The following is a 14,153-nucleotide window of genomic DNA, read 5'->3' as shown; positions in this document are numbered from 1 at the left end:
AACTGTCCCGAACAGCCTAGTATGTTCCGACATGAGATATCTTTCCAGGAAGATATTTTGTGGGCATGCATGATTTTGTACCTCAAAGAATTAGTAAGAGATAAGTTCCTCTCGGGTAACTATCCCGAACAACCTAATATTTTCTCACATGATATATTTTCCCTGGAAGATATTTTGTGGGCCAACACTTGTGAGACAACTCCAACAACTATCCGAGATTAAGTGAAAAGTTTGAGTGCGGGCGGCTGCCCACTTGGCGTGTGACGTGGTTCCTGTTATCCAAGTACTAAAAGGTTACTCAGTAACCATTTGCTTGTTACTACTATAAATAATCACCACTAATCCTAGTATTGATGCTTAAATGAGAGACGATCGAGTTTAGTGGCCCTCTGTAATGACTTTGCGAATCTAGTTTCCCAGAATAACGAGGTCCTCGATCTCCTGAAATGGCCCCTGCAGTACTTGGCATAAAACCAGCTCCCAGCTGCGACTCTGCTGCTAATATTAATACTCACTTTGCTGGAGAGACAGAGCTCTCCAAGTCGAAGTTCTCCCAAACACTTCAAACATCCATGCCCTCTTCGGTCCACCAGACTCGAATCGTCACGGATGAAACCACCATCGACCTGGAAAACAATGGGCCGGCTCTGAGGGCTCAGCACTGGGTGCTGAACCCTCCCCGGCCACCAGGTCTGTGGGACGAGCTCAAGAATACGGTCAGCGAGACTTTTCTCTCTCATGGAGAAAAGTTCAAGTCTCTTATGAAGCAACCCGTGTCTGGAACAATTTCGATGTTGGGGACTCTTTTCCCGATTCTTGTGTGGGGTAGAGACTACACGGTTGCAAAATTTAAGAGGGATTTGTTGGCGGGATTGACTCTTGCAAGCCTCTGCATTCCCCAGGTAGTTTGAATTCACTTGATCAGTAATACTAGTACTTGGGGCTTTTCTTGGTCTTATTCTACTGCATGACCAGATATTTTGTGTCTTCAGAAATTCATGTTCTTCTGTCTTAAAGCACTCTCAGCCACACGATCGTGGATTGAGATTTGCGTATTTTAAGGCACGATTGAGCTATTGGGAGCGCATTAATTACAATCCTATCCCTGGTTTTAAATATCGGTATAAGGATACATACGGATACGGTATCGGTCATACAACCTTGTTTTAGAGGATATCAAATGGGTCAATATACTGATAATCATGGGTGTATCAAATGTACTAAATTAATTCTGTTACATTTGGTATTGGACGATAGATAATTAGAACCTTAATTAGTTAGTGTGGTAGTACTAAATTTTGTATTGCATATATGTTTCATGCAGAGTATTGGATATGCAACTCTAGCCAAGCTTGATCCTCAGTATGGTCTTTGTAAGTTTCATGGTTACTTCAGTTTGGTTCTATATATCGTACAGTATTTCTTAATCTTTTCATTTGTTTTTTTTTGGAATGAATTTATAATCAGGGCTGTTAATTTGTTGCATTCAGATACAAGTGTTGTGCCACCACTTATATATGCTTTCATGGGGACATCAAGAGAGATCGCAATCGGACCGGTGGCCGTGGTTTCATTGTTACTGTCCTCTATGATCCAGAAATTGGAAGATCCGGAGGCTAATCCCGTTGCCTATACAAGGCTTGTTCTTACTGTTACCTTTTTTGCAGGTCTCTTTCAAGCTGCCTTTGGATTTCTAAGGTACGTAAAACCACCTTCGCTGCTGCTTGTACCGTCGAATTTACAATTTCACCGGATCGTATACCATCTCACTCAACTCAACTAATAATAATCAGATTAATAACGAACATATATAGCTAGTACTATATATCTAAATCAATCTGATTTTATTCAGTCAATGATGTACCCACACCACATAAAACGTTGATGGGTCTGATATATAATAAAAGATGGTCCTGTAGTGGGCTTAGAACACCCACCTCAAACTAACTATATAAAATGTAGATTCTTACTAAGTGGTGTGGTATATGACAAAAAGGAATTAATAAAATTAAATTATCGTTGTCATTATAATTACTGTATCATTTAATTAAGCTAGCTTTTGACATATAATTGTGTATTGATACTGCAGGTTGGGTTTTCTGGTAGATTTTCTCTCACATGCAGCCATAGTGGGGTTTATGGGAGGGGCTGCTGTGGTTATAGGTCTCCAACAGCTTAAAGGATTGCTTGGACTCACTCACTTCACTGTCAAAACTGATATTGTCTCTGTTTTGGAAGTCATTTTCAAATCAGTTCACAACTCTGTAGAGTCTTTACCCCCGGCCCCCCTATACTGATCTCATTTTTATTTTCTTGGCATATATAACAATTTCGTATTTCACAAACCATTCGCTCCATCGTAAGTTTTTCGATTATCTCTTGTCACCATATTGGGTGATTAAACCGGTATTACTGAGCCACAGACAGACTCATTTGTCTTGTACCTGTAGCTAACGGTTCAGTCAACCGATCCGGTGCATATATCGTTTTCGTAAATTTTAACTTCCCGTCGTAGCAGTTTTCTAATTAAAAACTTTTTTTTCCCAATAATTCAGTCTATTTTTCTGTTTCTTGTTTGTATACCCTTACTCTTATTCACTGTGTGTTCTTGGTTTTACAGTGGAGTCCTTATAACTTCATCCTTGGTTCCTCATTTCTTACATTCCTTTTAATTACCAGATTCATGGTAAGTAACAATTAAAATGCAAGGCATTTCATTCCCTTTTATTTTTTAATTTTTACAAATTCGTTTTTTTTTTGGCAAGTCTAATTATTTTTTTGATTTCCTAATCAGGGTAAAAGGAACAAGAAAATATTTTGGTTACCAGCCATCGCGCCCCTGATATCAGTAATCTTGTCTACGCTTATCGTCTTTTTGACAAGAGCAGATGAACATGGAGTGAAAATTGTGAAGCACATCAAAGGAGGGCTGAATCCGAGCTCAATTCATCAGTTACAGTTTGATAGCCCACACACCTCGGAGGTGGCTAAAATTGGCTTGATTGTTGCAGTTATTGCGCTCGCGGTACGAAGTCCGGACCGTTACTCGCATTTTACTCAAATTATTATCATTCCATTTTTTGGCTGAAAATAAAAAAAAAAAACCTCTAACTATGTGGAAAATATTTGTTAAACACTGAAAAAATGATGGTCCTATATAGTGGCTGTATTATTGATGGTGGTGGACTGGTGGGTGGTGGTAAAAGTGAGAGGTCACTACTCACTGTGTTCTCATGGAGCACTGCTCCACACCAATCACACCACACCACATGTCAATCTTTTTCATAATTTATCAACACAAAAGTCATGAAACCATGCAATAGTTATCAAATATTTCCATATGTAGAGTACCACATGGCCTTGCAGCAATAGTTTCTTCGGTAAAAGTGGTGGTCGGTCGTGGGAAGATGGTTGAGTGGTCAGTGGTGGTCGTGGTGTGGGTACTAGTTCAAAATCAACGTATTCCTTGTTGACTACCAAAAATATTTTCTTTTGACAGTTTTTATTTCTCGACTTTCATGTTTCCCTGCAGGAAATACCATAAATAATATTATTTTTTTGATAGGCAAAGAAATTCTATTAGAAACTAGATAATGGGTACATCGAGAAGGAAATGGCAAACATCATTGAAAGGAAAAAACCAATCCAATCATATGCATGCCAACAATCATAATACCAGAAATATTATGTCTCGCGTGCCAAGACAAACAAATGGTTAATGAACAGTTAGAGTTCTTCCTAAATGATGTAAGGACACTTTTCAAGTAAAATTTTCTGGTATATATGTTGTGTTAATTACTTAATTTCAGGAAGCCATTGCGGTGGGTCGATCATTTGCATCCTTCAAGGGATATCATATTGATGGAAACAAGGAAATGGTGTCCATCGGATTCATGAACATCGTTGGATCTTTGACTTCATGCTATGCTGCTACCGGTACGTAAACAATTTGCAGTACTGTTTCAATTTCGACGATCGTAGATTTTGATTGCTGGATCTAAATAATTCTCTTGTAATTGCATTCAAATACAAGGATATATAAATTAGCAGCAATTTTCACAAACCGCAGATAACTGGTCATTGGAAAGTATTGTCGATGAATCAATTCACGTGTTTTAGAATTATTAATTTATTTGTTCCCCATTTTTCATTAGATTCCTTATTGAACATAAAACTACATACGATAATAAATCCAATTCTTTTTCATAAAACTATGCAGGTTCATTTTCACGTTCAGCTGTGAATTTTAGCGCTGGATGTGAGACGGCGATATCAAATATTGTGATGGCAATAACAGTGGCATTGTCACTGGAATTGTTCACAAGGCTCTTGTACTACACCCCTATTGCAATCCTTGCTTCTATTATCCTCTCGGCATTGCCAGGACTTATTGACCTTAATGAAGCTTACAATATTTGGAAGGTTGATAAGCTTGATTTTCTCGCTTGCATTGGAGCATTTCTTGGAGTGTTGTTTGTGTCCGTCGAGATTGGTCTGTTGGTTGCGGTAATTCTCTCATTTATCTGTCTATGTCTTATTCTTTATTACATTGAAAGCTAATAAAATAAAACTATCAAAAAATTAAATAGAGATTAAACAGGTGCATCATGAATTTTCTCAATTTCTTTTTCTCTTGAAAACCTTTACTTTTACGCTAAAGTATGATGTTTTGAATATTCTTTTATTAAATGATAATTTTGGATTCGTCATATTTCTCCCGCTGTATTCTGTTTTCTGCCTATGTTGTTTAGGTATAGACATAAAAAAATCTTTCCATTTTAAAAAAATTACCAAATCAAAAAAAAAAAAGTTAGAATTTTCCTCGTCCTCCCAAGGAAAAAATGGGGCCAATCTCAATTATGTGTGAGGAAGATGTAGTTTTCATTATATTGTTGAAAAGATTGGTACCAACATGAACCTATCTGCACCACTCTGCAGAATGGATATGTTTCAAAGAAAACCCCCAACGGATTGGATTGGTGATTAATTCTCTAAAATGTTTGAAACTTCCTATTTACGTATTAATTATCAATTTTTGCAAGGACATTCATTTAAACGAATGGGCCTTCCACTAGCTAGGGTGCTAGCCAGCAAACAGCAGGATTGATTTCTCTTATAAGTTAATCGAGATGTCCGTAAGCTAGCCCAGACACCACGAGTTATTAAAAAACACATGTTATTCTTGAAAGAAAGGCAATTAATTCCCCAAAAATGGAGGGTCCTACTTTTGTAGTGTGCAATAAGGGTTGGAATTAACTACATCCGTCTATTTGTTGTGTTGGTGGAGGTGTTTGGTGATTTTGCAAAGAAATTAAAGCTAGTAGTAGGCTTTATATATATACAGTAGCTAAGTGGTCAACTTTGCTATGATGGAATCGTGGAACAAAGTGCAAAAATGTATATGCCCCGGAACCAGGTCTGGTGCATTGCATATATATCTACCTACAGCTACGCTACTACTGGTTCTTTAATGGCGGATTCTTCCATTATCCTAAGCAACATATTGATGGATATTATGATTCCAAGTCTAGTCCACCGTCCTCTCAAATCGCCTGGCATAGGGATCCTTGCAACTTGATCATCAATGGCTTACTTTGAACTTATTGAAAAAGTAAGGTCCATTGGCTAGATATTTGTAAAACAGGGAAAAATGCTTGTCGTCCACACATAAATAGTGTGCAGAAATCTCACGTAGAAGCTAGAAAGATGGATGGATGTGCTAGCTAGGGGTACTTTAGTAATTTTGAACAGCATCAATGGCTTTTCTTGATTTGCAATGTGTGGAAATAAGTCATGTGATTCTGCTAACTAAAACAGAATCTAGACTGAACTGAACTAATAATTAAGGAGTAGTACAATACACGACACTCGGAACATGAAAATGATCATGAAAGAAAACGGACGGTTCAGATTTACAGTATTGTGCATGATTCTGTGAAGGCACTGTGTGAATCTGGATCGTCCGTTTCCTTTCATGGACATTTTTATGTTTCAAGTGTCATGTATCCCAACATTTTTGTTAATAATAATAATAATACTAACAATATATTTAATTGTGCCGCGCGCATTATCGTGTTTAGTGAACTGTTTTTCGTTTTAAACTTTTGGTGAAAATGTTTGAGATCGAAAGTTCATTCGTATCAGTACCAACAGATCACATATTGAAAGATGTTTTTTTTGCAGGTGATGATATCATTTGCAAAAGTTTTGCTAAATGCAATTAAGCCAGGAATAGAAGATCTAGGAAGGTTTCCTGGAACAGATGTGTTCGGCGAAGTGAATCAATACCCAATGGCTATTAAAACTCCTGGAATCCTAACAATCCGCATCAAATCTGCTCTGCTTTGTTTTGCAAATGCCAATTTCATTAAAGAAAGGTACCCTCTTAACACTTTTTTCCTTTTTTATAACTCACAGTATGCATGCCAACTTTTTTTTTTTAATCCGCAAAAGATAAATTTTATTAAAAACAGGGAAAGAGAAGGGGATCTAACAAACTGTTGGATAAAACACCACAAGAGCAAAGCCCAAATCACCCAAAGGTCTACCAGGATCCACAACATATAATATTCTAAAGCCCAACCCAACATCCAAATAAAATAATAAAGCTCAAACACCCAAAACTGGTCCAAGCCTGGACCAGCCCACCCAAATCATCCCACAAACCCTAACCACACCGGTAGCCACCGGAGCCCGGCCTCGCCGTTAAGCCGAGCCGGCCTCTCTCGGATGTAGAGACCGGCGGCAGAAACCAGCCTACGGCAGTAAAAGCAGAGTTAATCAGGGGTTGAGGGCCAACCACCGCCAATACCTACAAAAACTCCGAACAATCCCCTGTAACAAACAATCTTCATTTGCGAGATCACCACTCCAAATCGACGAAATGCCAGCCCCACGCCAGATTGAGAGCTCGGAAGGCCGCCGACCGGACTTCGGCACACAAAAGACGACCAAAGCAACACAACCATGGGAGCCACATCCACCTCACCACCACTGGACTGGATCATCATCGATCAAAATCGCCATCTTCACCGATCGATTTCTGGAAATAAGGAGACCCCGCAAAACAGGAATTAGAATAACATCTACGCTACACCTCCCTACCCACCACAGCACCGCCCTCCACCAACACCCAGCCCAGATCTACACCACTAGCCACCACCACCAACAAACACCACACAAGCACGGTCCACCCAACGCCGCTAGGCATCCGGAGGAAGCCAAGGAGTCCTATGGCCGGAGGCGGCAACAGCCGCCCCTCAAACTAAAACGCACCTCAAACTATGCATGCGAACTTAAACGTACCTAAAACTAAAACCGGTGGGATCAATCCGAACGTGCACAAGCTGGCGGGTGCTAATTGACTAGGCATGTATGCAGAGCGGGATTATCGAATTTCATTAGAGTTGATGGCTTGATTTATTCTTGTTGCTTTAAGGATCTTGAAGTGGGTGGATGAAAAAGAAGAAGATGAGGACTGCACTAAAGGAAATGCTAAAGGAAGACCCAAACTTGTAATTCTTGACATGTCCAGTAAGTAACTTCCAGTGGAATAATGAATTAAGACTATTGCAAGGCCACAATTTTTAGGTTTGAATTAGATGATTACATGCAAACTAGAGATTATTATTATTTTTTTTTTGAAAAAATGCAAACTAGAGATCACTGGATCGAATTAAAAAGACTTGTTTTCACAATTGATGGGATCCTTAGCATCCTTAGCTTTAGTGGCTGGGAAAGCAATCGTTTTGTCTTATTCAAAAAAAATTCGCATTTGTCAGTTTTGCGCTAAATTTTTGTGGATTATTGATTTGTCTCTACAAGAGGAATCGAAAAGTAATAAAAATTTATTTTTCCCCAAATATTTTTGAAAATATCCAAGATAAAGCTAGTTTTAAGATAAAGCCCAAAAAGTTGGCTTTATCTTGGATATTTTCAAAAATATTTGTGTAAAAGTAAAAAAAACTTGGGTTTTCTAATTCATTTCGTCGAGACGAATCAATAATCTACAAAAATTTGGAACAAAACCAACGAAAGCAGAAATTTTTTGAATAAAGACAAAACGCCCAAAAAACCACTAAAGCTAAAGAGAACAAGCGTAATACATAGTAATTTCAGAAATGAAAATAATGCGCAAGCTTACTTTTCGTGTAGAACACTTTGGAGGAACTAGTGATTTCCTTTTCTTCTTGTGTTTTCTTTATGTGTTCCTCGATCATAGGTTTGATGAATATCGATACATCTGGAATTGCTTCTCTTGAGGAACTACACAAGAAGCTCATGTTGCATGGCACTGAGGTAATTAAGACATCCTAATTTACAAGATCTTATGTGTTATGCTAATAGCTAGGACGTACTTCTCATGATAATCGAATTATTCAAACAATACCGACTTTCACCGACCAAAAAAAAGAAGTCCTCATGATAAGAAGTTTAATTGAAGCATAGCTATTGAATCTCTCTCTCTCTCTCTCTCTCTCTCTCTCTCTCTCTCTCTCTCTCTCTCTCTCTCTCGTATGTGTTGCAGTTAGCTATGGCAAACCCTAGGTGGCAAGTGATTGACAAGCTAAGGCTAGCCAACTTTGTGAACAAAACTGGAGGAAGGATCTTCCTGACTGTTGGAGAAGCTATGGATGCATTTCTTTGATGCCAGCTGCAGGGTGAATGTTTTTTTTAGTAATAATTTAATTAAGACTGAATGGATGCATGTTTGGCTTCCTTGTTTGTGTGTAATTTCATGGTCCCACGCTTGTTATGTAAATATAGATTGGGGACTCAAAATAAGGGGAATGAGTGTAATTTATTCTCCCCGCTATGCGAGATGCTGCAGGCATTCCGTGCTTGGCAGTGGCGTCGAGCGGCTCATCCGACTGCTCATTTCGGAACGGACGACTTGTATCTAATCTCATTGCATAAAAATCTCGACCATTCGTTGTTTGGATTAAGATTCGAGCCGTTCATTGCCGAGATGAACGGTCAGATGGGCCGCTCAGCACCGCTTAGCAGCATCCCCAGGTCTTGTGAAAATATTAGGTTGTGTGGTTTGAGTTAAGTTATATGCGTCTGTATTCAAAACACTAGTACCTACTTCTTGTAATATACGTATGAGTTTGTACGGTTTTCTTTGTTTGTTGTATATCCCTGGGCTGATCGCAAGTGGAATAATGATCTAAGCTAAGTCACACAATGTGCATGCGCATGCGGGAGCGAAATCATAATCATGAAAACGCGCGTCTTTCAAGAAAATCTTAAATTATTAAAATTCGCAAGAGCAAAAATTGAGAGCGCTTCCATAGAACGAGGATTGAGAACACGAGCATAGGCCTTCGAAAGGATATGTTATGTGACTAAAGTCATGATATATTGGCGAGATGACTAAAGTCGTGATGTATTTCCAATTCTCTTTCGCAACTATCATTTTCAAATGTGTTGTTTTAAATACCAAAAAAGAAAAAAGAAAAAAGGGAAACACAAAAGTCTTTTAATTTTTTAATTTTCACCAATTCAATTTAAGATATGAATATATGATCCCCAAATTAAAGAATTAATATTGTGATTCAGCTGGGTTGCATTATACTATAGACCATTAAAGAAATGAAACTTGGAAATTTCCAAGTGGCTATTTATTACTAATATTCATCTGTACAAGACAAAATCCCAGGCAAATGAGCCAAATTTTGGCCATGGATGAGAATTGCCATAAAAGAATGAAACAATCAATACAATCAGTTAGAAGTACATGTATACGTATATACAGAATGGATTTCTGTGGCTTCAGTGTTAGCATTTTTTCGGGATTTGGCACCCTTAAACAAGAACCCTAATCATTTAATGGAAGCCCCAATCTGATCGGTGAGGGGTTGTGTCTTGAAATATCAAAAAAACGTTCTCATTCTGACTCATCGGAGCAGCGAATGGGAATGCTTTATCAAATTACTGAGAGGCTTATTCTGGACTTTACACAAGAGATTCGTGACCCTTTCCGTCATCTGCATTCACAGAAATTAAATTTATTAGTAATTAATTAATGTCGTGAATAGGTCACAATTTTTGTGGAAGAGATTAAAGGTTGAATGAACCTTTCCGAAACTGCCCCTTGCATAAGGGACAGCTCTTCGATAGGAAAGAGTAGTTGGAGGAGATTTTCGACTATTTTCTTCTCTGCATGGGAATTTCCCAATATTTCTCCTGCTTCTTGTTGTAATGCTTGAATAACCTCCCCAATTTGCATTCGACACACTTGGGATATTCGAATCCTAATCACAATCCAAAATCACGGATGAAATTATGCATTTTCACATGCAAATACAAATCATTAATTATATCTAACAATAAAATCTATTTCATATTGTTCTCATTTTTTGAACAAAAACAATTTGCACAAGTTTGGGAAAAATCTGTGAATTTCGTTTCTCGTAAACAATTAATACGTCAAACGTAATTTTAGAAAAATAAAAACGTTACCAAGATACTTCTGCTTCTCGTTGTCACCGTGGGAGGGCCATGCGGCCATTTGCTATTCAGCACACCTGGGAGACTTGATTCCTAATAACAATAGCATATTAAGATTAGATTAAATCGAAACAACTTATTTTTTGGATACTTGAAGGAATTGTTATAAATATTTTCATAAAAAAAAATCCAAAAAAGAAGAAGAAGGAATTTCTGTAAATGTGAATTAGTACCAGAAAGAGCACGGTTGCGCAGTGTTTGAGGACTTCTAAATTCATGCGAACATCATCAAGGCTCCTAATAAATCCAAGAATTAGATAAATTTGAGAAATTTCAAGTGAGATCGAGCTAGTGTATATGGAACATGAGGAAATAGGATTCTAGGGTTTGAGGATATTTAACTTACCTGTGTTTTTGCTGCCCAAGCCCGAAGTAGCTAGCCAACGTTGCCATCTAAATATCAAATTTAGAGATATATGTGATCAGTTTTAATGGCATTTTCATCACTAAAAATTAAAATATATACGTAAATCCAAGTTTGTAGACCACAAGGGGTTCGCCAAGTGATCTTAGCTTGGGACTTAGGTATTTGCTCCATCCTAAGGTCTCATGTTCGATTCTCCTTTTCAATAACTCTTGGGGCCATCTCACCCCCACGTGTAAGCAAATGAAACGGCTGTAAGAGAGGCTATAGAGATTAGTCCGAAGTATGCGTAAACTTACCCGATACACCTTGTATTAAAAAAAAAAATCCGGGTTTGTAGCGGACAGGGCCCCGCTATGCCCCAAGCAAAGTAAAGCCCTACTGTCGCTTGAATATACACCATTATTCTAGGCCCGAAAATGTGAATTGAATTGTTATTTTGTCCGATTAATGTGATTTTCTGCATTGTAAACTTAACTTGCTGAACACAAAGAATGGTTCAGATCTTTTTTTTTTCAACTCGGGATGAACCCCCTCAACATTCACTAGAGGTGTCCCTATTTTCAAATATATGAATGCCACGTGGTAATGGATAACATTTATTTTTACAAAAATCTATTTGGAAATCATTTTCCAATTCACTAATTGCACAAAGGCGAATAGGGTTTTAATCTTTCTAATTTGTTTTCAAAGATTAATAATTTTTTTTGCCTTTCAAAAAAAAGAACAGGGTTCGAATACATTTCACTGTGCCGTCGATAATGATAACCTCAAATAAAAAATCTAGCACTTTGAGAAGGGAATTGGAAAATATTACTAGTAATTTTCTTATGATGGTGTCCAAATCAATTTAATTTACCCACACCTTGACTAATACAATTTTACCCGGCACCCAAAAAAGGAAAAAGACAATGTGATCATGACATTATTGCGTGCATGTGAAGCCCTAAAGTTTCCAAAAAGAGAAATGCATGGTTGGTTATTTCCATACCTTCATATTACCAGCTCTTCTTCCAAACTTCTCCGTCAAAACACCCAACGAGTCAATCACCCCAACCGGCACCGGTGCCGGCTTTCCAATCTCCTCGAATGCCTCCCTAATCCGAACACAATCGAATCTCCGTATATTATGCCCCGCCCAGATTCTCCCATTCAAAATCCCAAATATCTTCTCCGCCACATCCTCAAACAAAGGCGCGTCCTTTACTCCCTCTCGGGTTATCCCATCGCTCCGGCTCGACCTCAACGCGACCGCAGACAAGTCCTTTGGCCTAATGAGGGTGCAATAGCTCTCCAACTCAACAAGCTTCCGCGGACAAACCAGGATCGCACCAAATTCCAGTACGACAAATCTTTGTCCGGTTCTGTTTGGTACGGTTGTTTCTAAGTCGAAGAATACGATTTCGGATGGGGCTGGATTGGTTGGGGGGATTGGGAATGTCATTTTTGGTTGAGATTGGAAGGGTTTGTTGTCGTGGTTGTGGTGGAAATGTATGCATATATTGTTGGCGGGACTTGTTCTTGTTATAAAAGGAGATCGAGGGAAGAAGGAGGAGAGAAATGCATGGGGTGGAAGTAGAAGAATATTCTTTTGTTATTAAGTTTGTGGATTTGGTTTTGCTTGTAGGTCAAGTTAGACTTAGTTTTGGGTTTTGGACAAAGGGTGTCCTTAGCGTATTTAGGATGTCCTGTCCTATGTAAAGCAGCAAATCCAGGAATCTAATTTACATGCATGGATTAATTAATTGCTCTCTTTCTTCTCCCTAGCTTCATTTACGTACGTGTTTGTGTGTGTAAAAATATATTGTACGTGGCAAGGGAACCCCTTAAAGCCAGGAAAACATTAGACCATCGAGCGAGCAAATCTTGGACACCCAAATTCACCTACAAGCCATATATATCGGCTACATCCAGGCATTTTCAGCAGAATGTTTAAAATGATGACAATCGGTCAGAATTATAACCTTTAACGGCTTAACTTCCTTAAAAGTTTAAAAATAGATAAATACCTTTACACTCTTCTTTATACTAATTAATCTCGTATTTTTCATATATATATACACACACACACTTACATACATACACACACACACAGACGTTGATCTGAGCCGTTCAATGTGATCATAACGTGATTTTAAGGGTACTTGTGAGAAATCAGCAACAAAAAAAAAGACTGTGAAGGGCTTGATCTGAGCAGTTTTTAGCTTAGATTTGATAAATGGTTCAATTAAAAACTGCTCAAAACAAGCACTTTCCGGTCATATTTTTTGCTAATTTATCGCGGGCACCTTGAAAATTACATTCTGTACACATTGAACGATTCGGATCATAAAAATTTAATCGGGAATTATGAGATTGAGATTTAAGATGTTTTTTTAAATATTTTTTTAGGTGTCCCTGGAATTGCTCCCATATACATATATGGAAGGTTTCTAATTTCTTGGAATATCCCATTTTGAGGGGTGAAGCCTGTTGGAGAGGTTTCTAATTTCTTGACCCAATCTTGAATGTTTTGAGCGGTACATTTGAAGCAAAAGCAAAGTCATACAAGAAAGGATTCCCTGTGGGCTGTGGCAAATACGTAAACTGCTGCCGAAGCCTATTAACCAAACATGTGGGGCACGTTATGCGTGGCAATTTGGTATACGTGTAACTAATGGCATCATTGCGGCTTTTTGACCAATGATGAGAATGAGAATGAGATGGTCAGAGAGGATAAAGGCATAAAAAAATTCTTCGTTTATGAGTATATTTTACTCCATAATTTAGCACTTCACCGTTATTTACAGTTATTGTCATAATCGGTCTTTTGCGACCCAATGGGTTCGCCTGAGGTTTACACCCTCTTTTAAGTTCTTAGGTTTGATTCTCCTCATCAATTATTGGGGTCATTTTAGCTCCACGCGTAAGCTTAAGAAGTAAGTCAAGCGGTAAGACTACATAAAGATTAGTCCGAGATGCACGGAAGCTAATACAGGACACCCTGCATTACAAATCATTTTTCCGTTCATATGCGGAAAATGGAGATTTCCAGTTCAATATATAATGTTTAAAAATAAACAACAAATCAATACTCCTATAAAGATTGAGAAACATCATCCAAAGTAAGATCAACAAACACTACCACGTACGTCACATCTTACTAGGTTTAAGCCATCAATTTTATACTTAGAACATAAGATTAGGTTTACGTAATCCCAAGGAGTTAGGCTTCGTAATCAAAGCCTGTGATTTGGGGTTTGCTCCCTATTTGGTCTCATGTTCGTGCGCTATCAAT

The 14,153-nt window shown here is 38.2% G+C and overlaps 2 protein-coding genes across 2 annotated transcripts; one reads left to right on the top strand and one right to left on the bottom strand.

Moving 5' to 3' along the window:
* Positions 1-315: 315 nt before the first annotated feature.
* On the top strand, positions 316-9,115 carry LOC131298194 (low affinity sulfate transporter 3). Its single transcript, XM_058323539.1, has 12 exons — positions 316-902; positions 1,325-1,373; positions 1,491-1,698; positions 2,090-2,264; positions 2,621-2,686; positions 2,795-3,025; positions 3,810-3,936; positions 4,220-4,506; positions 6,184-6,377; positions 7,439-7,533; positions 8,222-8,298; positions 8,528-9,115. Exons 1-12 carry the CDS (start codon positions 447-449, stop codon positions 8,645-8,647), a joined length of 2,085 nt encoding a protein of 694 aa, XP_058179522.1. The 5' UTR covers positions 316-446; the 3' UTR covers positions 8,648-9,115.
* Positions 9,116-9,589: 474 nt separating this feature from the next.
* On the bottom strand, positions 9,590-12,676 carry LOC131298192 (protein NEN4). The gene is made up of 6 exons (XM_058323538.1): positions 11,868-12,676; positions 10,859-10,905; positions 10,686-10,749; positions 10,465-10,545; positions 10,080-10,256; positions 9,590-9,989 (listed from the first exon to the last, which is right to left on the bottom strand). Exons 1-6 carry the CDS (start codon positions 12,318-12,320, stop codon positions 9,900-9,902), a joined length of 912 nt encoding a protein of 303 aa, XP_058179521.1. The 5' UTR covers positions 12,321-12,676; the 3' UTR covers positions 9,590-9,899.
* Between the last annotated feature and the right edge of the window lie 1,477 nt (positions 12,677-14,153).

This window comes from Rhododendron vialii, chromosome 8a (genome assembly GCF_030253575.1).
Source record: "Rhododendron vialii isolate Sample 1 chromosome 8a, ASM3025357v1".
Lineage (NCBI taxonomy): Eukaryota > Viridiplantae > Streptophyta > Magnoliopsida > Ericales > Ericaceae > Rhododendron > Rhododendron vialii.
This window is presented reverse-complemented; position numbering and strand designations above follow the sequence as displayed.

Excerpts from the sequence above, each read along its gene's own strand:
- LOC131298194 (XM_058323539.1), top strand. The coding sequence starts at position 447 with ATGGCCCCTGCAGTACTTGGCATAAAACCAGCTCCCAGCTGCGACTCT. Across the intron at positions 4,507-6,183 it reads AGATTGGTCTGTTGGTTGCG|GTGATGATATCATTTGCAAA; the intron begins GTAATTCTCTCA and ends TTTTTTTTGCAG. Across the intron at positions 8,299-8,527 it reads TCATGTTGCATGGCACTGAG|TTAGCTATGGCAAACCCTAG; the intron begins GTAATTAAGACA and ends TATGTGTTGCAG.
- LOC131298192 (XM_058323538.1), bottom strand. The coding sequence starts at position 12,320 with ATGACATTCCCAATCCCCCCAACCAATCCAGCCCCATCCGAAATCGTA. Across the intron at positions 10,546-10,685 it reads GCGCAACCGTGCTCTTTCTG|GAATCAAGTCTCCCAGGTGT; the intron begins GTACTAATTCAC and ends TATTGTTATTAG. Across the intron at positions 10,257-10,464 it reads CGAGAAGCAGAAGTATCTTG|GATTCGAATATCCCAAGTGT; the intron begins GTAACGTTTTTA and ends GATTGTGATTAG.